We start from the raw sequence: 23,152 nt of genomic DNA, 5'->3' as shown, positions 1-23,152 counted from the left end.
CAAGAGACTTCCTTCACTCTGACTTGGCTCGAAAGTGGACACACTGGCCTAGCTATTGGCCAGTTAGCTCTTTATTAAACCAATGAGCTCAACACATCTTCACAGTGTACAAAAGGATTATTCACAGCGTTTCATGACGTGGAGAATTATTATTATTTATAAAAGCTCAGCCAATAGCTTGGGCTTATTACTAAGTAGCTCTTACCACTTAAATTAATTCATTTTTTAAAAAGTCAATCTACTTTTTGTCTTGTCAATCTTGTCAATTTTTAAAAAGTCAATCTACTTTATTTCCTGTACTCTGTATTGCCATGCTGTTTCCTCTCCATCTGGCTGGTGACTCTCTCCTTCTTCCTTGCATTCTCTGTGTCTGGCTATCCTGCTTATACCTCCTGCCTAGCTAATGGCCATTTAGCTTTTTATTAAGCCAGTCCAAGTGGCAAATCTTCACAGTGTACAAAAGGATTATTCCACAGCATTTTTTTTTACACTTTTTGAAAAGATTTATGTGTATAGTGTTTTGTCTGCATGTATGTTTGTGCCTGGTGCCGGAGGAAGCCAGAAGAGGTGCCATCAAGAACTGGAGTGAGAGGTGATAAGCTGCCAGATCTGGGTGCTAGGGACTAAACCCAAGTCCTTGAGAGAGCAGCCAGTGCTTTCAACCACTGAGCCATCTCTCCAGTCCCAGTTCTGACATTTCTTTTTCTTTTTTCTTTTTCTATTTGGTTTTTCGAGACAGGGTTTCTCTGTGGCTTTGGAGCCTGTCCTGGAACTAGCTCTTGTAGACCAGGCTGGTCTCGAACTCACAGAGATCCGCCTGCCTCTGCCTCCCGAGTGCTGGGATTAAAGGCGTGCGCCACCATCGCCCGGCTAGTTCTGACATTTTTTATGCATGGAATTATGGACTTATATTTAAAGCACACTGTGGGAATTCAGTGGGCTTCATGAGAGGGGACATAGGAGCAGGCTGGACTGGGTCAGATGGATTCTCTGTGGAAATTGCACTTGCCCTGGGAGGGTGAGAAGGACATGTTCCAAGGCAGGAGGGTTTCTGGGGGTGACGGTGAAGAGCATGGCCCTGCAGGAGCTGTAAAGGGTCAGCCTGCAAAAGTTGCTTAGAGTAATGTCACAGGAGCTTGTAAACAGGCAGGGGACATGTATGTTCCTTAGAGTAATGTCACAGGAGCTTGTGAGCAGGCAGGGGACATGTATGTTCCTTGGAGGCTGATATTGAGCCATTGCACACTGGCACAAAAGGAAGTTACGGGGGTTATGCCAGAAAGACCAGTATTGCTATTGTAGCTCTGACTAGAAGCTAAGGGAGGTATTTTGCTAACAGTTTAGGAGAGAGGGCGTGGTAAATGCTGATGTCTAGGAACTGCGGAGGGGAGAAAGTAACCCTGTGAGGGTGGGAGCTGGGTTGCTGAGACCTAGGCCAATGGCAGGGAAGTCCCTAAGCCAATCTTCCTCCCAAGATTTCTGTCCTGTGAGGCTGAACAAAAGAATGGTGTTAAGATTAGAAAGGGGCCCTTGGGGTGCAGAGTAGCACTGGGGAAAGTCAGGGGAACTTCGGTTTTGCACATATATTGCATTTTATCTGTTATCGAGACATTTTAGACACGTATTTTATCTCTCATCGATACTGTTTTGATCAAGGTTTAAAGTGTTTATGAGGGAAAAATGGCATGGTCACGAATCATGTTTCAGTGTAGTAGCGCTTACTCTGGCTCTCTAACATCCGGCTGGACATGGGTTTGGCATTTGTCACAATTATTCTGTGGAAGGAAGTGAATGAAGGGCCAGGTTGGCTCTAATGGGGTGTGCCCGATGTTTGAGATGAATTCTAAGTGGAATTTGTTGAAGTATTTTCAGTCTATGACCCAGCTAGCTACCACTATAGAGACTCTTTTTTTTTTTTTTTTTTTTTTTTAGTAAGTTGTAAACTTTTACTGAAAACAAAAAAAATTGCCAGGTATGGTGGCACACGCCTTTGACCCCCAACATTCAGGAAGCAGAGGCAAGCAGATCTCTGAGTTTTGAGACTAGCGTGGTCTATCTAGTGAATATGACCCCTTCCCCAGTCCCCACAAGGAAAAAAAAGCATGAAAAAAGAAAAAAGAATTAATGCTGAGAAGTAGCTTAGTTGCAGAGTATTTGCCTAGAATGCCCAAAGCCCTGGGTTTGCACATAAGCCAGGACTTTAAGCATCTTCTACCTGCAATCCCATCGTGTGGGAGATGAATGCAGGAGGATCAGGAATTCAAGATCATCTTTGTCTAAAAGTAAATTCAATGCCAGTATGGGCCATGTCTTAAAAAAAAAAAATCGACAACCAAGAAGTTGTCAACTAATTAAAAAAAACAAACCTCAAAACTAAAAACACGGTATGCCTAGAGCACTCACACATGCTTATGATTGCTAACTCCCTGTTTAGAGCCTTGACCTAAGGGAACGCCCTCCATGCCCAGCCCTCTGATCTGCTGCCAAGTATCCTCAGCAGCTCAGGTATCCAGTGGGAGGGAATTTCAGATGAATAATTCCCAGGAAAGCCAGGGAGTGTGAGGGCCTAGTCACGCAGCCTGAGACTCTCTCTCCTTGTTTCTGGTATTTTTGACTTTGCTGGAACACTTTCTCCTCTGTCCTGCTCCCCTCTTCTCTCCTCCTCTCCTTTGGCTGTGGTCTTGCCATCTTTACCCTCGATGGCTGGGCTTCTGTTTACACATCACTTTTTAAGGGAAGACTCTGGCCCCTGTGCCAGAAGATACAAGAGCCCTGTTGGGCCTCTGATAGCTGCAGGTTAAGGTGTTGAGAACATGGATTTGGGGCGCTGGAGAGAAGACGTAGCAGTTAAGAGTACTTGCTGCTCTTGCAGAAGGCCAGAGTTTAGTTCCTAGCACCTACATCAGTCCCCTCACCACCACCTGTAACTCCGGTTCCAGAGGATCCAGTGTTGTCTTCTGGCCTCAGAAGGCACTGGCTCTCATGTGCTCTTACCCCTCCCACTGGTCACATTCATATAATCAAAAATTAAAGTAAATTTTTGAGAAAAAAATGAACATAGACTTTCAAATGAGAACACTTGAGTTGATCCCCCAAGTCGTACTTATAAATTTGTAAAATAACACCAGGGCTGGAAGGGCTGAAGCCTGGGGGTGGTTTCAATGCTGTGTGAAGTCACTATTTTCCTAGGAGTAAACTGATAGTGGGGTCTGCCCCTAGTGAGCTTGGTTTGTAATGATCAGTCCCAGAGACTGGGTCAGTTCTGAGAATCCCAAGACAGCAAGTGAAATTTGGTCCAATTGGCTCCCTGGAGTTTATGAAAAAATGTTTGAAAGAAATAAATTTTAGACATGTTAAAAGCTTGTGATTAACAGCTGAGTGGTTAACTGGAAATTTAAGTATGACATTGGAGATATAGAGAAGTTGGTAAAGCAGACAGGAGAAAGAGGAAGAGGGAGAGTATGTGGAGTGTTTGGCACAGGAGAGGAGTACGGTGATGAGAATTTTATTTTTCCGGAACTGGAGAAAGAGTGGCTGAATTTGGTGTCCTCTGGAACTCAAGGGAGCAGGACCCTGTTTGAGTTACCGTATACGAGGGAGTATCTTGAGCTGGAAGAGTAAAAGGTATAAGGTGAGACAGATGGATCCAATGAGAGAGTCCGTCGAGTTTGGCAGCTGTGGGAGTTACAAGAATTACTTTAAAGAGATCCTGCCATTTAGGGGAAAGGGGTGAGGGGTGTTGGTTTGGGGGAGAGAATAGTACCTAATCTCCCATTTTAATTGGCAGTGGGCATGAATTGGCACAAGGCTGAGGTAATAAGTAGTCAGTAAAATCCCATAATAGGGAGTGAGGCTAGGATAATGGTGGAGTAAGCAGGTGATCAGGAAGGGGGAGAGGTTTTAGGTGAGAGGCTGGAGGTTAAAACCAGCTGCCCATACATGAGTTCAAAGGGAGAGATGAAAAGGGGACTTTTGGGGAGAGCCCTAAGCCTAAGAAGGACCAGAGGCAAAAGTTTTACCCAGTTTAGGTGAAGCTCCTGTGACATCTTAACAAGAACATTTTTTAATGAACAGTTAGTTTGTTCTACCTTCCCTGAAGATTGATGAGGATGGTATGGGATATGAAAATGCCAGGGAGTGTTAAGAGCCTTAGATAAAGTTTGAGAGATCTGGGAGGTAAACTCTGGGCCATTATCTGACTGAAGAGAGGTTGGGATTCCAAACTGGGGGATGATTTCTCTGAGAAGAACATGGGAAACTGTCTGGGACCTCTTGGGAAACACTTCAGTCCACCCAGACATGGTGTCCACCAAAATCAGGAGATAACATTTAACTCATCTGACTATGGGTATATGAGTAAAATCAAATTGCCAGACAGTTCCAGGAAGGGAGCCCCTGGCCTGGTGGGTGGGAAAAGGGAACCCACGATATCTGGTCTTGGGATCTGACTTTTGACAGATTTTACAAGAGGCAGTGATAACTTTTAAGAACTCTAAGTCCCCAGGGGTGGGTTGGAGGTGAGCCCTGACAAAATGAAACAGAGCTTTGCTATTAGGATGGAAGAGCTGATGTAGGTAGGACAGGATTTTCTGGGTGCCAGGGGGGTGTCTGCGAGAATGTGGGCTGTACTGTATGAGCATAGACTTAGGGAGAGACAGTGAGAGCAGGTCAGAAGCTAAATCCTGACCAAATAGGTGTGGGCTGTGTGGAAAGGTGAGTGTTAGGGTCAGTCCAGGTGAAGCAAAGATAACTTGAGATTGAGAGCTGAGGAGAATAAAAAAAAAAAAGCATCCTTAAGATCTAGAACTGAGAAATGGGAGGTTCCTGTGGGAGATAGTGGAGAGAAGTATGTAAGGATTAGGCACTACGGGATGAAGAGGGACCACTGCGGAGTTAATGAGCCAGAGGTCTTGAACCAGGCAATAGGTTCTGTTAGGTTTTTTTTAACAGCAAGTATAGGGGTGTTAAAGGGAGAAGAGGTGGGGTGAAGTAGCTTTTTTCTTAGGTCAGAGATGATCGGCTTAAGTCTCTTAAGGCTCTGGAGAGGGAGGGGGTACTGAGCTTGGGTAACTTACTTAGGATCTTGGAATTGGATAATGATACAGAAATGATGTTTAGCAACAGAGGGGTTTTGGGTGTCCCAGACTTGGGAGTTCACTTGAGAGGCTGGTAGAGGAAAAGACACATTGGAGCTGGGAGGTTGGGAGGCTAGAAGGAGGAGGAGGGGAGCTGTTGGCGAGTCCGAGGTAAGGTGAATGGAAGGAGCAAATGAAAGGGAAGCTCCTACTTTTGCTAAAAAAATCTCTTCACACAAGAGGTATGGGGCAGGTTGGCATGATTAAAAATGAATGAGTGTGATAAATACTCCTAAAAATGCAGTTAAGTGGTGGGATCTGCTGAGGTAGATAAGGAGCTCTGGTTGTCCTGGAACTCACTCTGTAGATCAGTCTGGCCTCAAACTCAGAGATCTGCCTGCCTCTGCCTTCCCTTCTGAGTGCTGGGATTAAAGGTCTGTGCCACCACCGCCCGGCTTTTGTTGTTGGTGTTCTTGTTTTGGTTTCTCATCTTCAGATAGAATGTGAACAGCTATGTTCTGGAGCAAGTGAAGAGCAGATCTCTCTCTCTCTCTCTCTCTCTCTCTCTCTCTCTCTCTCTCTCTCTCTCTCTCTCTCTCTCTCTCTCTCTCTCTCTCTCTCTCCAGCAGTCAGCTAACAGGAAGGAGTAGGCTGCTAGCTGCAGCTCTCTGCTGCAGTCCCTGGTGCCTGCTTAGCTCTGCAGATGCCTTCTGCTTACAGATAAGGACTTCCCTCTCGAGTTGTAGGTGGAGGCTCTGAGGACGCTAACTCAGGTGTTCAGAGCCTAAAGTCCACGCTTTCAACCACTACCTGTGGTTGGCCAAATCACAGCACAGATTTGGCCAAAGGGTGATTGTCCCATAGGGGGAACCGTGAGCCACGGCCCGGCCCGGCCCGGCCCGTAGGACACAGCTGTGAGATGTGACACTGTGTGAGCCACACTGAAAACCGAGTGTGAAGCAGGCTGGCGGGCTCTCCCGGCAACCATCTTTGTTCGTTGACTCCTGAAAGGTCTTTCTTTTGGGTTGACCACACAAACCAGCTCAGCCTGTTTCACTCCTTCCTTTTAGGGTCTTGAATTTACTAGATAGCCAAGCTGGGCCTCGAACTCCTGGCCTTGAACACCTCCGTTTCCTGAGTGTAACTGCCATATCTAACTGTACATTTTTCCTTATATAATTACAATCTAATGAACTTAGTCAGATGTGCGAAACGATGGGGGTTAAACTACTTTCCCTAACCTCTCAGAGCCATCTTGCCCGCACCCCTCTTTTCTCAGCTCTTCTGGAGTTGTTCCAGCGCACTCGACCTAATTTTCGTGGTGATTGTAGCTCCCCGTGCCGTTAGCTCATGGTCTTTAGAATTAAATCATTTAATTAGAATGAAAGACAAACGGCGGTGAGGTGGTCTGGGGAGGAACGCAGCGGTCTCTTGCTGTGTGAAATGCGCAGCAGCAGCCAGGCCTTACAAGCTGGGGTGCTCTACACCCTCAGTGATGATAGCTGAGGCCCGTGTCCATGCACCTCCTGGGTGGCCTGGGGAGCCCTCAGGAGTGGGTGCAGTCATTTCACAGGTCAGGACTGGTTACCATAGTCTACAATCTGAGTGATGTCTTCTCCTGACTCTTCCCGGAGAGAGGCCTTGTGTCCACCCATTTCTGTGAACTGACAGATTTAGGGCTTGGCCTGGCTGCCCAGACATGCTTAGGTAGGCTAGACCCCAAATTAGGCCAGAGTATCAGCATTCAGAATCTTTAAGACATTCCCCGAACACTAAACCTGTTGTCTCCTCCACCACTTCAGCCTTAGTTGCAGGATTGTCCTGTTTTCGTGTTGGGACAAGTCTCAAACGTCCCTGGAACCCCCTCTAATCTTGGAAACTTGGGTGACGGCAATCTGGAGGCTGGTATAAAGCAGAGCTTAATGTTTAACTTCTGCTTTGGTGCCACCAAGTGGCTGGTTTGGATATGACATGCTCCAAGGGAAAGATGGCTGTCAAAAAACTAAAGCAAACAAAACAGCAACAACAAACCCCAAACCAAAAAACAAGCAAACAAAACAAAAGATGATGATAAAAATAGATTCTGTGAGCTGGGCGGTGGTGGCACACGCCTTTAATCCCAGCACTCAGGAGGCAGAGGCAGGCGGATCTCTGAGTTCGAGGCCAGCCTGGTCTACAAGAGCTAGTTCCAGGACAGGCTCTAGAAACTACAGGGAAACCCTGTCTCGAAAAAACAAAACAAAACAAAAAAAATAGATTCTGTGACAAGGAGATTCCGGGTCAGTGACAATATTCTGTGTGATATCAGCGATGGTGCATGTCGTTAAGCAGCTTCCCAGACAAATAGGATACCAAAAGCGAGTCTCAGTATCAGCCATGAACTCTGGGTGATGGATACAATCGGCATCTGCTCCTGCTTGCTCAGGGTGCTGATCACGGGGTGGCGGTCTACGAGGGGCGTGGAGTATAAGGGGTAAACTTCTGTCCTTTTTGCTCACTTCCTGCAGCTCTAAAAGTAATTTATGAATGATATACACACATCTACTTTTATAGTTTCCCCTTCTAGATTCTGGTGTGGGGCAAAGAGGAAGATATAAGGTGGAGACTCGTCTGAGCCTCTTTTCTGTTGTTGGGATCAAATATCCTGGCAAGAAGTGGAGGAAATGGTTCTTGTAGCTCACAGCTCCAGGCTACAGTCCATCCTAGCTGGGCAGTCATGGCAGCAGGAACTGAAAACACCTGTTTCTTATCAACAGTTGAGAGCAGAGAGAAGGGATGCATGTAAATTCAGCTCAGCGCCTCTATAATCCAGGAGCCAAACTCAGGGAGTGGTGCTGCTGACTTTCAGGATGGGTCTTCTTAAATCAATTAGTGTGCTCACGACAGTGTCTGGAGGTGTACAAGAAACACCTGATCCAGACAGCCTCTCACTGAGACTTCCCTCTCGTGTGATTCTAGACTGTGTCAACTTGACATTAAAAACCACCTGTCACAGATATCTACAGAGCTCAGCCGAATTCACAGATCATGTCTTTCTGAAGGTACACAGTTCGGCATCAGAATCCTTAGCTTTGTAAACACCAGAAACCTACTATTGGTTCAACAGTATGCAGAGCTGTTTCATTTTCCAGATCTGGTTCCCAAATCTTCTTTGAGCAACACTCGTTGAATCAGAGGCTAATATGCCCTTAGCCACGTGTACGCAATGCTATAATAAAACATGTGTGTTGGGTGAGCGGTTTACTGTTGACTCTGCAGGAAAATGTCCATTTGAAGACAAAGGGCAAAGTATGCCTGGCAGGTGGCATGGTGACATCGTAGTGACAGTAGCATCACCGTGCCACCTACCTGCCATACTTGCTGTACTGTTTAGTCTCCAGAGGAATGAGTGGAGTGATATGAGCATGCGTGCAGTGCGTGCTTTTAAGCTCGGTTAGCACATGGTAAAACTTTAGTGTAACTAGTATGTGTCCACATGTGTTTTGTTCTCTTGTTGATACCACGGAGCTAAGTCTGACTGTATCCAGCTTTCTTTTGGGCCACCCACCAGCTTCTAAATCATGGAGAACTAGTATTAGTTTTGAATGCTCTGCCTTAGCTCTGCTCTTATTTTAATCTGTTTCTCTTTATCTACATTTTTGCCTTGAAGGTTTTTTTTTCCTGTTGTTGTTGTTTTTTTTTGAGATAAAATTTCTTTGTAGCTTTGGAACTAGCTCTTGTAGACCAGACTGGCCTCGAACTTATAGAGATCTGCCTGCCTCTTCCTCTCAGAGTACTGGGATTAAAGGCATGAGCCACCACCATCTGGCATGCTTTGGGGGATTTTTACCTTTCTTTCTGTGTATCTTACTTTCATTGCTTCCTGTGTCTGACTGGTGGCTGCCTGGCTTCTGGCTCTAAATGTGTTCCCCTCTTTCTCCCTGGTTCTCTCCTCCTTCTTCTTCCTCTTCCTCTCTCTCTTTTAGATTTCTCCTCCTACTTACTCTCTCTGCTTGCCAGTCCCTCCTATCCCTTTCCTACCTAGCTATTGACTGGTCATCTTTTTAATTAGACCAATCAAGTGTCTTAGGCAGACAAGGTGAAACAGCAACACATTTTTTCATAATTAAACAAATGCAACATAAATGTAACACACCTTTACATAGTTAACAAAGGCAGCAGAAACAATGTAACACAGCCTCACACAGTGAAAGTAATACTCTGCAGCATAAACAAATGTAACACACCTTACGAAACAATGTAACACAGCCTCACACAGTGAAGTAATACTCTGCAGCATAAACAAATGTAACACACCTTTACATAGTTAACAAAGGCAGCAGAAACAATGTAACACTGCTTCACACAGTGAAAGTAATATTCTGCAGCATAAACAAATGTAACACACCTTTACATAGTTAACAACACAGTGAAATACTCTGCAGCATAAACAAATGTAACACACCTTTACATAGTTAACAAAGGCAGCAGAAACAATGTAACAAAGCCTCACACAGTGAAAGTAATACTCTGCAGCATAAACAAATGCAACACATCTTTGCCCAGCTAAAATAACATTTTTCAACACAGGACTTTCCCACTTTGGGATGTGACCCTTGCTGTGAACACTCCTATTGCTGGCCAGTGCTGAAGACAGACTGACTTAGTCTTTCTCACTGGACACTCTTTTTGGAACCATGCTCTAGCTTTTTACAGGGACATGTAGTGACTGACAGGGACAGGCTGGAAGGCGCAGCGTCAGGATTCTGGGAAGCTGCTCAGTTACTGACTAGCATTCGGGTTTCTCCTGCCACCATTTATGGCTTCCTTCCTTGTGGGGAGCCCATCTGGTCATCCTATGGTAACTTTCAGAAGAGAACTTGGGCTTTGGAGAGTTTGTCCCTAAATTCAGTTTAAAATGAATGTGTAAGATTCTTAATCACCTTGCCCTGGATCTCCAGCAAGAAAACAAAGCTTGGCAGGAGATGGGAACCTGTCTAGGGTTCCTATCAAGAAGGCATCCACGCGTACCTAGAATGCCTGCACCTCCAGAGCTTGCACAGACCTCTCTGCCTGCTGCATCTAGCAGCCTGTGCTGCGAGTCCTCACTGTCTGCAAGCCCAGCTGTCTCCTTAGTGGCTGAGCCCCTGGACCATGCCGTAAGCTGCAGCTGCAGAGACCTCAGCCAAAGGGACTTGGGCACATTTGCAGAAGCTATGGACTGATAACTTGCACTTACTTGGATGCTGATTTCTTTTTATTTTTGCCAGTGTGTTATTTTTAAAGGGCTGGGTATAGTGGTTTAAACTGGAAAAAAAAAACCCAGAAAATTCCTACAAACCTCTGAATATCCAGTTTCTCTGGCAAACAGCAAATCTGGCTGAGCAAGGTTCATGTTCCCACAGGGCATGTGCTACTGGAGAGGTCTAAATGGGGCACTCCTTCCAGTTACCCTCCTTGCCCTTCCCTTGGTTGCATTGCTGTTTAGGATTAGTGCCTTGCAAAACCACTCTCGGTGTGTTGCAAATGAAAAACAAGCAGGCAAAGCTGGTCCCAGGACAGGGCTGGGCTCTTCTGGTGGTTCCTGGTGTCCCTGGGGTATTCCTTCTTTGGAACTGCCCCAGGTTTTTTTCTTTCTAACCTCATCCTTCGGTATTGTCATCTTTAAATTTGTTCTTCCAGCTTCTGGTCCCAGTGGGTCTGCAGTGTTGTTGAATAAGGAGTGAAGAGTCTGGGATCACATTTAGCAATCCCCCTGCCTCAGTCTTTCAAATGCTGAGATTAGTCATGAGTGACCAGGCTTGGCAAGACTTGGTTTTGGGTCTCAGCTGCACTGATTTTAATTCCCTTATTTGTAAAATGGGGTTGATAACAGGCCTCACAGGGCAGTCCATGTGGTGTATGGAATTTTGTCTACAAAGCATCAAACTACAGTGCTCCATCTCTTCCTTAAGACTGAGATCAAGGCCAGATGCAATTTCTTGACTGCCTTCTGGCCACTCACACCATTTTGGCTCTGAGAATAAAGTCAACTCCTATGGTTTCGTCCCTGAAGCTTCCAGCCCCTCTCACTGTGCTTTTGTTTAGTAGATCCGACAGTCCCTTAGACACTCCCATCTGAGAATAATGGAGGTAGGTGGGCGCACTGTGTTTTAGGTAATTTTGTGGAAGGCACGCTCCTTATCAAACCTTCCACAACTGCATCTTGTTTCCTGAAGGAGACGACTCCACTTTCACACAGTCTGTTGGAATTCGTTCTGAGCTCATGCCTTTCCTACTCATGTGTTTCTACAGAAATAGGACCACGGACAAAAGCTGGAAAGGCGTCGACAGAAAAAATTGGTACTGCAAGAGGGACTCTTCGTCTGAGATCCAAGGGTCCTGCTACAGTGGAAGAGCTGGTATGTTGTGTTCAGTGAGTCTCTATTCCGTTTGCACATTGTTTGCACATATACAGTTATGCAATATGCAGTTATGCACATTCCATTTGCACATGTACAGTTATGCACATTCTGTTTGCACATATACAGTTATGCAATATACAGCTATGCACACATACATTCCATTTGCACATATACAGGTATGCACATATACAGTTATGCACATATACAGTTATACACATTCTGTTTGCACATATACAGTTATGCACATCCTGTTTGCACATATACAGTTATGCACATCCTGTTTGCACATATACAGTTATGCACATTCCATTTGCACATATACAGTTATGCACATTCCATTTGCACACATACAGATATGCACACATACAGATATGCACATTTATTAGAGCTAGAAATAAAACTAAGTAATCATAGTAAAATGCAAGGTTGCGTGCTTTGAATTCATATTCATATCAGTGTTTCCTCCTCCTGCAAACCACTGAGGTGTTAAGAGGAAAATACAGCAAAGCATGGGAGAGAGCCTGAGGTCTGTGGGAGTTCCCTCCTCCAGTAGGTCACTAGTCTAGACTTGCCTGTGGACATTTGAACTATCAGGGACATGCACTTGTGAAGGCTGTTACGACAGAAGATTATATCCTAGATGTCCAGTCTCCTAAGAAAACTATTTTAGAGTCATGTCTGACTCTGCTCTTTCATGCCCTGCACTCCTCTTGCCAGGGACACCTTTTGGATCCAGCTCTGCACAATTTCAGACTCTGACAACCTCCCCTTGCATGCACTGGACTCCAGGCACCTTCTCCAACCCTGGAGGCTGCTGGACCATTCCCTGTTCTCCTCCCTCTTTCCTTCTGTGCTGGGAACAGCAGCCAGGATTATCCTCTAGAGATGCAAGTTGGGGGAGGTGGGGGTTTCCTGTGTCCTGAGAATGAAAGCTGACCCCACATTTCCACTCGGATGTCATTTACCACTTCTGCCACTCCCTCTGCCACCACCACCTTCTGCCACTCCCTCTGCCACCACCACCTTCTGCCACCCCATCTGGCGCAGCCAGGTTTCGCTCTCCTCACCAGCTCCCAGTGTTTCCTTTGCTCAGGGTGTTAGGGCTGCTGTTACCACTGCCTCCTTCCTGGTATACTCTCACCTTCTTCATTTTTCTGCCTGTGTATCTCCTTACCTACACAGTCTTTTCAGAATATCTGGTGAAAGTTGCAATTCTCTGCCCTTACCTCTTCTTAACCTTAATGTTCCTCAACACACCAAATATGGCTGACTCATATCTTTATTTTCTTTAATTTCATCTGTTGTTATTTCATAGTCTTGGTCACCCAGCCTAGAATCTCATGGGTCAAAGGAACTCAAGTTTTTGCAGCATCAATGAATTAATAATGGATTTATTTTAGGTTGAGGAAAGCAAGGGCTTCACTTATTGACTGACTGACTGTCAGTGCAAAGGTCAGTCTCCGAGTGGAAAATGCCAGAAGGTGAAGAGACAAATGAAGGGGGAAGGTGAAAGAAGAGATCAGGATGGGCAAGGGCAGGAGCAGTTCTGCCCACCCCAGTGAGGACAGTGAGCGATGAAGTCGATGCAAAGGCTTCCAAGGCTTGCGGCTCCTGGGAGCAGAGCCCAGGCATGGGCCCTCACAGCTGTGTGTGAATGTTACCCTCAGATCCCCAGGTGTGCAGAAAGGAGAGTCAGGTGACCAGTAGGTGACTGTTTACAAAGTGGTCCCTAGAGCCTGTTGAATGACAATGTCCAGGGTCAGTGAAGGGCTGGTTGGTTAGAGCGGATACGTAAAGACCCACTAGGTGAAGGCCATCTTTGGGGCTGTGTGAGGAGTCACTCAGGATTCTGTGTGTTTTGAGGAACCTTGAGGAGGATGGTGAGTCAGGGCCTCAGTCCCTCATGCTGGAGAAAGGATGGTGGCAGGGGCTCGCGCAGCTGCTTGTGAGGCAAAAAGGACATGCGTGCTGGAGCTCAGCTCCCATTCCCTTTTTTATTCAATCTGGTCCTCAAGGAACAGCGCTGCCCACAGTTAGAGCAGGCTTTCCTAATCGAAGACCTAATCTAGACCCTAATCACAGGCGCACCCAGAGATGTGTTTCCATGGAAATGCCACCTCTCATCTGGTTCACATTTAAGATTAGCTAGCAGAGAGGCAAACACAGCTGTAACACACGGCAGAGTCAGTGTTTTGAGAATGAGCGGTGCTGAATTCTGTACGCTTCAACAGGGTAAGGATATCTGCCTGAGCCTTTGCTTTTTCCTCTGCTCATCACACCCTCTGGTGGATTGCTGAAGACTGTCTCTGTCCCTTCAATCAATGAACAAGCCTGCACAGAGGACAGGAATCTGTAGGAGAATGTAAAATCAGTGGGTGCTGCTTGCAGTGGGGGCACTAGGAAAAGGCTCTTTTGATTCTCTGTTGGAGGCTGTAAGGAAGATGAGCAGCCTTGACACGTTGTGTGGAGGAAGCAGGGTGTGTTGGGCGTCCTGTGGGGATGAGCATCGTTTCCCAACAGAGAACATAACCAGTGACTGTCTGTTAAGCACCCTGTTGTACATGAGGTGCTGCAATGAAAGGAAGGGAGCTAGGACGTCTATCTGCAATCTCTGGAGAGCTAGGAAGAAATTCAAATATAACCAGTAAAAATCCATCCATTTGCATAGTCTGCATAATCAATAGGTCGATTAAAACTGGCTCATAATGAAAGGAAGCTAGCTTGATGCTAATATTAAATCAGTACAAATACACCCTCTCATGCAATTCACACTCACACACATGCACCCAAAAGCTCACTCATTTATGTATATACACTTATATAAACGCATATACCCACACTCCCCACACATGTTTACAGTCACACATATTGCCCTGGCATTTTCTCATGTTTGCATTCACACACGCTGATAATCCCAGCACTGGGGAGGTGCAGACTGGAGGCTCCCTGCCACTTTGCAGCTGAATCAGTAAGCTCCAGGTGCAGTGAGAGACCCTGTCTCAAAAGTATAAGGGAGAGCAATTGAGGAGAGCTCTTAATATTAGCTATACATGTGCATATACACGGAACACACACACAGACACACAAAGACATACACACATGGACACACACACACAGACAGACAGATAGACAGACAGACAGACAGACAGACAGACACACACAGAGGCAAAGAGTTGGGAGAGTCCCAACCTTTTAGTGGTCCATGACCCTAACTTCTAGTCATGCGACTGTACCCTCCAGGGACTTTTTGCTGTGACTGTAATATTCTCTTCTATCGACTTTATAAACTCATGTGGACTTACCACGTGTGGCTTCTGTTCACAGTGTCTCTCCCTTGTGTTCTGATGCCTCTCCAGCCCTGGAAACACGGCTCTTAAATCGCTTTCTTCTGAAGACTTTTCTGGCTTCTGTACCTCTTACACCCTTCAAACTATTGTCTAATCACTCTTTCTCCCCTTAACTGTGCTTCTCTCTCTCTCTCTCTCGCTCTCTCTCTCCCACAATATTTAGTGTTGACACTACAACTATTTACTGTATTGTTTTACATTTAGCTATAAGGTTACAAGGTATATTCCAGATATGTCCATTAGAATTAGCTAATGGACCAGCTATTTTCTGCTGTGTGCCCTGATGTCAAGAAATTTTGTTGTGTAAATGCATTATCTTGTCATTCTCTCTTTAAAGCCCTCTGAAGCCAAAGCAAAGGCGATCGAAAAGGTCGATGATCTTTTGGAACTGTACATGGGAATTCGAGATATCGACTTGGGTAAGGCCACACTGTTCATGGTAAATCCCATGTTGTTTATAGATGATAGCCAGGTATACGCTTCAAGATGAAAAGGATTGTGGAGCCCAAAAGAGCATAAAACCGTAAAGATTAATGATTTTCTCAGTTACTTGCTGGGAAGTATGACTGCTAATTTAACTTAAAATTTTATCTAAGATGAGCGTGGTGGCACATTCCTTTAATCCCAGCACTCAGGAGGCAGAGACAGGTGAGTCTCTGTGAGTTCAAGGCCAGCCTGGTTTACATAATGTGTTCCAGGACAGCCAGAGCTACAGTAGAGAAAGACCCTATCTCAAAAAACCAAAAAAAAAAAAAAAATCAGATAATTTTTCATCTAGACATTTTAACATGTTTTATGCATTCAAATACTCAGGGAAATATGTAGATAAATGATGCATATGAAAGGTTTTCTTATCTGATGTGCCACATTTACATTGCTTACTGGTTCAATTATATATTATGATATTAAAGTTGTACACCATTTAATAGGATTCCTGAAATAGGAAGAAAAAGACACAGGACTCATGAATAAGGATGACTCATCAGTGGGGTTTCTGGGTGTTTCCTAGGTTCGTTCGTTCTTTCTTTCTTTCTTTCTTTCTTTCTTTCTTTCTTTCTTTCTTTCTTTCTCTCTTTCTTTCTTTTTTTTGGGGGGGGGTTTGAGACAGGGTTTCTCTGTAGCTTTGGAGCCTGTCCTGGAACTAGCTCTTGTAGACCAGGCTGGCCTAGAACTCACAAGATCCTCTGCCTTAAAGGCGTGCACCACCACTGCCCAGCCCCTAGGTTATTTCTTGTTTGTTTGTTGTTTATTTATTTATTTATTTGTTTGTTTATTTATTATTTTTGATACAGAGTTTCTTTGTGTAACAGTCCTGGCTGTCCTGGAATTTGGTTTTGTAGTTCAGGCTGCCCTCAAACTCATTGAGATCCACCTGCCTCTGTCTCCCAAGTGCTGGGATTAAGGACTTTCACCATCACTGCCCAGCCCTGGGTTATTGTTATTTCTTATGTTACCATGAATGTGTCAAGTTCTTGTTTTATCAACTAAAACTCTACTGGTAGCAAATACAACAAAAGAAAATGAATGCAAAAACCCTAATTCCAACTGTATTAAGTAGGAAAAAATGGGAGAAATTTATGGTTTTTATAACCAAAAAAATCCAGACATGGGTCTTGTCTTCAAAAATGGCTGAATCTGGGTGCTGAAGAGATGGCTCAGAGGTTAAGCTCTCTTAATGCTGCGTTCAGTTCTCAGCACTCCTGCGGCAGCTCACTTCTTATGGCTCCAGTTCCAGAGTTCTGACGCCCTCTTCTGGCCTCCATGAGCACTGCACACAGTGCAGCCAAAACACTCACATAAAAGAATGCTAGCCCTGTAACGTAGATACAGTATAACAAAACAACTTTAAATTTGTATCAATATGCAAAAATCCATACCACTGTAAAATATTTGAGACTAGTGGTTGTTCAAAAGTGGATTCAACAATCTACCCTTTTATACCATCTTTTCTATACTGTATCTCTCTTTTTTACCCTCAGAAAGAGATGCCTGAATCTACTCTCCTTTGTTCAGCTTTTGATCAATAAAAACTTGCAACCAACCCCTCTAAATGATTACAAGCATCCATAACCCACTGAATGACAAAGGAACACCCACCCCACCTCTTAAGAACGTGGCATCATGTTATCTAGACTACTTCCTATTGTCTGGGGGCAATGGCATCTTTGGGGAATCCTGAGAAAACTGAGATATTGGTCAAGTTCAGGAAACGCTATCTGTAATATTTGTTGTCTAGTCTCTATGTGATGGGAAAGCAAAAGCTTATCTGTCGTCCTGACTAGAATAGTCTATGAGGCTGGACCACCTTAGCGAGCAGCCTTGAAACCATTTTTGACATGGAACTCTGAGGAAATGTCAACAGAGGCACTCTGAGAGGCTAGATCATCTGGGCCACCTCTTTCTACTGGTGTCTGCTCTCCTTATTCTGAAAACACACAAACTTTCAAAGGTAACATATATATCGTTATTAACACAAGTATAGATTATGTGTTGTACATAAAAGCCAGCCAAAGATGATTTTTTGTTTTATGTTTGAGCAGTAAAATATATATTACCGTCTTGTAGGTTTTCTACATTTATTTCTTTATGTCTGTAGCCAGGATTTTCAGGGGGTCTCTCCCAATCAAACCTGATCCTTTTTAACTTTGAGTCTTCAGCCTTTTGTTTTCTGTGGAAATAAAAGCATATCTTCTTTCTCAAAGCAATACATCTCCTGAATTCTGTTTTAAAGTTCAGGCATCCTGAAGTATTGAGGCCGGTTTAACTCAGCAGTCTCTTCCATAATCCGGTGTCCCTCAGCAGCTGTCATTCTCTGTTCATTAGCATCCAAAAAATTAGAATTAACACAACCCCATACAGGATCCAGTCTGTGTATTTTCCATCTTTGTGTGGCTTATTCTTTTTATATTATTTTATTTCTTTTTTAGAGACTTTATCTTCCTCTTTATAAACTATTTTTTCCCTCTACCTATACCCATGTTTTTTCTTTTTTAAGCCTACACACATTTTTAAACATTCTGTGCCTTTTCAGAGGTTTTGTGTATCTAGACCTGGTTTTCTAAGCATTTGTAGTGTTCTCTGATGACGTGAGACAAATCTTAAACTGCTATGCCAGCCACCAGTGCATTTCAGCTTAGCACAGATTGCTAGCCACTGGCTCCAGCCCACAGGCAGTCTCTGTATGCTGAGCCTACTGAGAGACCTTGGTCACCAAGAAACTGCATTTGACTCTGTGTTTTGAACTTTTTTTTTTTTTTTTTTTGCTTTCTCAGACCTTATGTGGATGTATGTGGCTGCAAGTTGGGCACCATTTATAGGTAGATTTTTCTTTAAGCAGCCAGCTCTCTCTCTCTCTCTCTCTCTCTCTCTCTCTCTCTCTCTCTCTCTCTCTCTCTCTCTCTCTCTCTCTCACACACACACACACACACACACACACACACACAGACACACACACACACACACAGACACACACACACACACACACACAGAAACCCAAAAAACTATATGGAGACTTATTATTGATTATGAAAGCTTGGCCTTAGCTTCTTAGCCTTGTTCCTAACCAGTTCTTATGCCTTAAATTAATCCATGTTTTTAATCCACATTCTTTTATGTGGCTTGGTTACCTTTACTCTGTCCTGCCCATTCTGCTTCCTCAACATCTGGCTGGTGACTCTCCCTTTCTTCCCAGAGCTCTCTGTCCCCAGAAGTCCTGCCTAGCCTCTTCTTGCCTAGCTAATGGGCTCTTTATAAACCAACCACGGTGGCACATCTCACACGGTGTAAAGGAATATTCCATAACACGTTAGGGGAACAGCTGACACGTGACCTCCATAGGCATAGAAGTGACATAAACTAAGGAAGACAAGCATCTGCAAGTTCAGCTGCCCTGGCTCCCAGGGCCACCTGACTTCGCCTCACTTTAAGGGACCCAGGAGAGGACACACTCTCTCTCACACTCCCTCTCTTCTTCTATTTCTTGTTTCCCACTTTCCCTTTGACTACTCTGCCAGGATATTGTGACTTATCGTATTTCTAAAGCTTTTGTGTTTATACTACTCCTCTGGTTTTATTTATGTGTTTTTGCATTATCAGGCGACCTCCTTTTGACTTTTGTTTTCTTTTATAAAGGTTTCCCTTCAACCCCCTTGTATAGCATTCTCCTTCATCCTTTGTTCCCTTCACTTTGGGCCTCTTGCGGCCTCCTCCTCCTCTCCACCCTATTATTTTCTCATTTTTCTCTCTACGCTAATCTTAAATAATTTTAGCCTCATCTCACAGTCTATGTTGCCCTTTTCTGTTTTGTGATAATTGGCCATGTTGTCATAGGTTTTAATCTAAGTGCACCCCTGTACCTTGTTCGGTTGCTGTTGTTGCTGCTTGAATAATTTGTTTTCTCCTCTCTGAGCGGTGCTGGGGCTGAACCTTAAGAGCAACTGCTCCTCCCTAAGACCCCAGATGAAACTGCACACCTCTCAACACAGAAAAAAAAAAAAAACAAGAAGCATAAAAAGCCAGGCAATATCACTTCTTAGCTAGTCAGAAGATCATAAATCTGCAACAGTTGGATTCAAAGATACTAACTAAAATGGGTAAAATGTCAGACAAAGAATTTAAGAGCTTGTAAAAATGACCAGGGACTTCACACAAGATACATAGATACATAAAAGCACATAAATGAAGTAATAAAATCAATCTTGAGTGTAGGAAATGAAGTCAGTAAAATGGAAAAGAAATTCAACAAGAAAATTGAAGGTTTTTTTTAAATGTCCCAGGTGTTATGGTACATGCTTTTAATGACAGCACTCAGGAGGGAGACGCAGGTGTGTCAGGGACTAACCTCAACAAAATACGACTTGCCAGGGTAGAGGTAAGGGGATTTAGAAAATATTAGTAAAGAATATGATGAAGCGAATGAAAATAACAAAACGGAGAAACATAGAATAGTATTGGGGGCGAATTCCAGTGAGTACTGAAATTTTCCCACATTTAATTTCCAATTGCTTAAAATACCCCTGACCTCAAAAGGTAGGAGACAAAAAAACCTGCATTAACATGATACAAGGAAATGAACATACCAATTGAAGGTCATAGGCTACATTCTGTTGCTAGAACAAAGCAAGTCATGCTCATACCCTAGACCAAAACATTCTGTAGGCAAATCATTCCCTGGGTAGAATCCAAAGAATCTCTATAAAGGAACTGGAACTTAGTTGGATCCTTAGACTTTTATTTGAGGTAGGAACACATCTACTTCTCTATTCCTGAAGTAGAAAGTTGGCTCTTAGCCACACCTGTTGACAAGAACCTTGAGAGAGCAGAACTCTGGTCTAAATCTAGGTGGGATTTTTGTTTGAGGAAGAAGCACAATAACCTTGAAGGAACTACAGGTAAGTTCCAACTCTCTGACCTTTGGTCAACATGGAAATAGGCTCACATTTTCAGGCCTCCACACAGGTGGATCTCTGTGAGTTCCAGGACAGCCATGGCTACACAGTGAGACCCTGTCTCAAAAACCCTACAAAACAAAGAAAGAAAGAAAAAGAAATATTGGAAATGAAAAATTAAATGAATCATAAACAAAATAACCACAAAATAAATAAAACAATTGCAACAACAAAACTAAGCAAAACCACAATGGACAGTATCACCAATATACTACATCAAACAAGAGTGGAGTCCCCTGGAGTGAGCTAACTTAAGGATACATTGTCATACTTTCAATCAGAAGCTTTAGGCAACAGTGTTACTACCTGTGGACCTACAGTGTTTTCTGATACCAGTGTAGGATTTTGGAAATACTATGGCAATTCAAGAATTTTTTTTTTGAAGCAGGGTTTCTCTGTAACTTTGGAGCCTGTCCTAACTAGCTTTTGTAGACCAGGCTGGACTCAAACTCACAGAAATACACCTGCCTTTGCCTCCCTAGTGCTGGGATTAAAGGCGTGTGCCACCACCGCCTGGTGGCAGTTTCAGAATTTAAAAAATTATCCCATTAAAAAGGCTAGAGGTGTCTGGGAAGGCAATTCAAATGGTAGTTTCTAAGTTGTTTTTCCCACAGCGTCTTATGGCTGGTTAGAAAAGTATATACTAATGATGTTTCATAGGGAGGAACCTATTTCTCCCTTGGGTTCCTTGCCTTGGTCAGTGAAGCCATGCACACCGTGAAGAGCTCCTTCTACGTTGAGATCTGGAGTAGATTTTTATTAAAAAGTGCCTTGTAGGGGCTGGAGGAATGACTCATTGGTTAAGAGCACTGGCTGCTGTTTCAGAGGAGCTGGCCCACAGAGCATCTTGGTCATGTGTGACATTCCGTCACAGGGTGTACCACCCTCTTACAGCTCCACAGGCACTGCCTACATATGGTGTACAGACATATGTGCTGGCAAGACACCTGAACAAAAAAATAACAGATACACCTTTTTTTAAAGCGCGCATTGGAGGACTGAGGGTACATCTCATAGATAGAACACCTACCTGGCATACATGAGACCTGAGTTAGAGTTCCAGTAACACACGTGCACACACACACACACACACACACATGCGCACACATGCTCCATATATACATACACATATACACACACATATGTACCTATACATATATACATATAAATACACACATATAATAAAGACTTTCCATAATAGGTTAATTTTTTTTGTTTGTTTTTTGAGACAGGGTTTCCCTGTAGTTTCTAGAGCCTGTCCTGGAACTAGCTCTTGTAGACCAGGCTGGCCTCGAACTCAGAGATCCGCCTACCTTAAAAATTTACAAACTTAATGGAAACTGTATATTGGTCAAAGTTTTGTGGCAGTGGGAACATAGAAATATTCTCAGAGTGGCCACAGGAGGTCAGCACTTAGCTGCACTATGTGGCATTAAAAAAATCCTTTATGGTTGTTAGTGCTTATAAGGGGTGGAGCAAAAACGTAGGTAACCTCCAAGGGCTTCTAGATCCTGGGGAAAGTCCTTTGGGAGTGTGTGCTCATGGGATGCTGTTTCCCAGACCTAGAATATAGGGCTTGAGTGTCTTCCTAGGAAGGCAGACAACACACACCATACCCTAAACCAGAAGGTGATCAAGAAAGACGCCACAGAACTCAGACCACTGTGTGCTGTAAACTATTCCTTCACAGAGGGAAGCGTATACTGCGGCTGTCTGGGAGTAGGGCAAGAATAGAAGGCACAGAGAGTGTTAGGGAAGTCAGGGGCTGTGTGTGCTAATGTTCCTGGTGTGGGTAGCCATGGGGCTTTCTTAAACTGTGTCTTCCACCCATCAGAATGCTGGAGGCTTGGATACACAAGTTTGATTCCCTGAGTCCATATAAAAATCATAGACATGGTGGGGTGGGGGAAGTGGAGACAGGAGGATTCCTGGAGCTGGCTGGACAGCCAGTGGAGCCTCCTTAGTGAGTTCCTGTCCAGCAAGGAGGGCACAGTCTCAAAAAGAGGTGAATGGCATTTCAGCAGTTGACGTTTGAGGTTGCCTTCTGGTCTCTCTATGTACCAGATAAGACTAGAAAACAGCCCCCAGAGAACGCTAAAGCCTCCCAAGTGATGGTCTCTCAGGTTGGGGACGGGCGGTGTGGACAGTTTCACGTCTGATCCAGTGGACAGGGTCAGTCCTCCGATGCTGGCACATTAACTTTGAAAAACTATCATTGACAGCTACAACCATGTTTGAAGCCGGAAAAGACAAAAGCAACCCAGATGAATTTGCTGTGGCCCTTGATGAGACTCTGGGAGACTTTGCCTTTCCTGACGAGTTTGTGTTTGATGTGTGGGGAGCCATTGGCGATGCAAAACAAGGAAGATGATGGTGTGGACGATCGTCCTGCAGAAATGACCAGAGCACTTCCGGAGGCAGCCTTCTTGGGGACTCTAGATACCTTCATGACCTCCACTTCAGCTCCATGTGTATAAGATTCAGTCTATCAAATGCGATTTGATTCATGGATAATGTTTAATATAGTTTCCTGTGTAGTATGCTTAAGATAAATTGAAGTCTGATCCATTTTAATATTTTTTCCAAAGCTTCTAAAACTGATTTTTAAAGGAGTGTCTCTACACAGGTGGTCTTGACCCTATTGACATGCCTTACTTCCCACATTAAATAGCTTTAATTAATTACATTTAATTTAATAAATTACAACAGCTTTGTGGGTATCTTTTCCTTTAATATCTTTAAAAAATTGTGTATTTATCATTGCTATATGTGCTTGTTTATGGGTGTACCACGTGCATGCAGTGCTTGAGGAGACCAGAAGAGGGCGCCCGTAACTGGCTTTAACTCTCCAGCTGGAGTTATACACAGTTGTGAGCTTTCTAAGGGTGCTGGGAACTGAA

At 44.1% G+C, this 23,152-nt stretch overlaps 1 protein-coding gene across 2 annotated transcripts in view; it reads left to right on the top strand.

Moving 5' to 3' along the window:
• The window catches only part of Gipc2 (GIPC PDZ domain containing family member 2), a 64,223-nt gene extending 41,359 nt beyond the window's left edge, over window positions 1-22,864 (top strand). For both annotated transcript variants that reach the window (XM_038311741.1, XM_038311742.1), the window contains exons 4-6: window positions 11,349-11,455; window positions 15,143-15,224; window positions 22,475-22,864. In XM_038311741.1, coding sequence (XP_038167669.1) covers window positions 11,349-11,455; window positions 15,143-15,224; window positions 22,475-22,623 — 338 coding nt within the window. In that variant the 3' untranslated portion in view covers window positions 22,624-22,864. The remainder of the gene's footprint in view (window positions 1-11,348; window positions 11,456-15,142; window positions 15,225-22,474) is intronic.
• Window positions 22,865-23,152: the final 288 nt, after the last annotated feature.

The sequence above is a fragment of the Arvicola amphibius genome, chromosome 14 (assembly GCF_903992535.2).
Source record: "Arvicola amphibius chromosome 14, mArvAmp1.2, whole genome shotgun sequence".
Taxonomy (NCBI): Eukaryota; Metazoa; Chordata; class Mammalia; order Rodentia; family Cricetidae; genus Arvicola; species Arvicola amphibius.
This window is presented reverse-complemented; position numbering and strand designations above follow the sequence as displayed.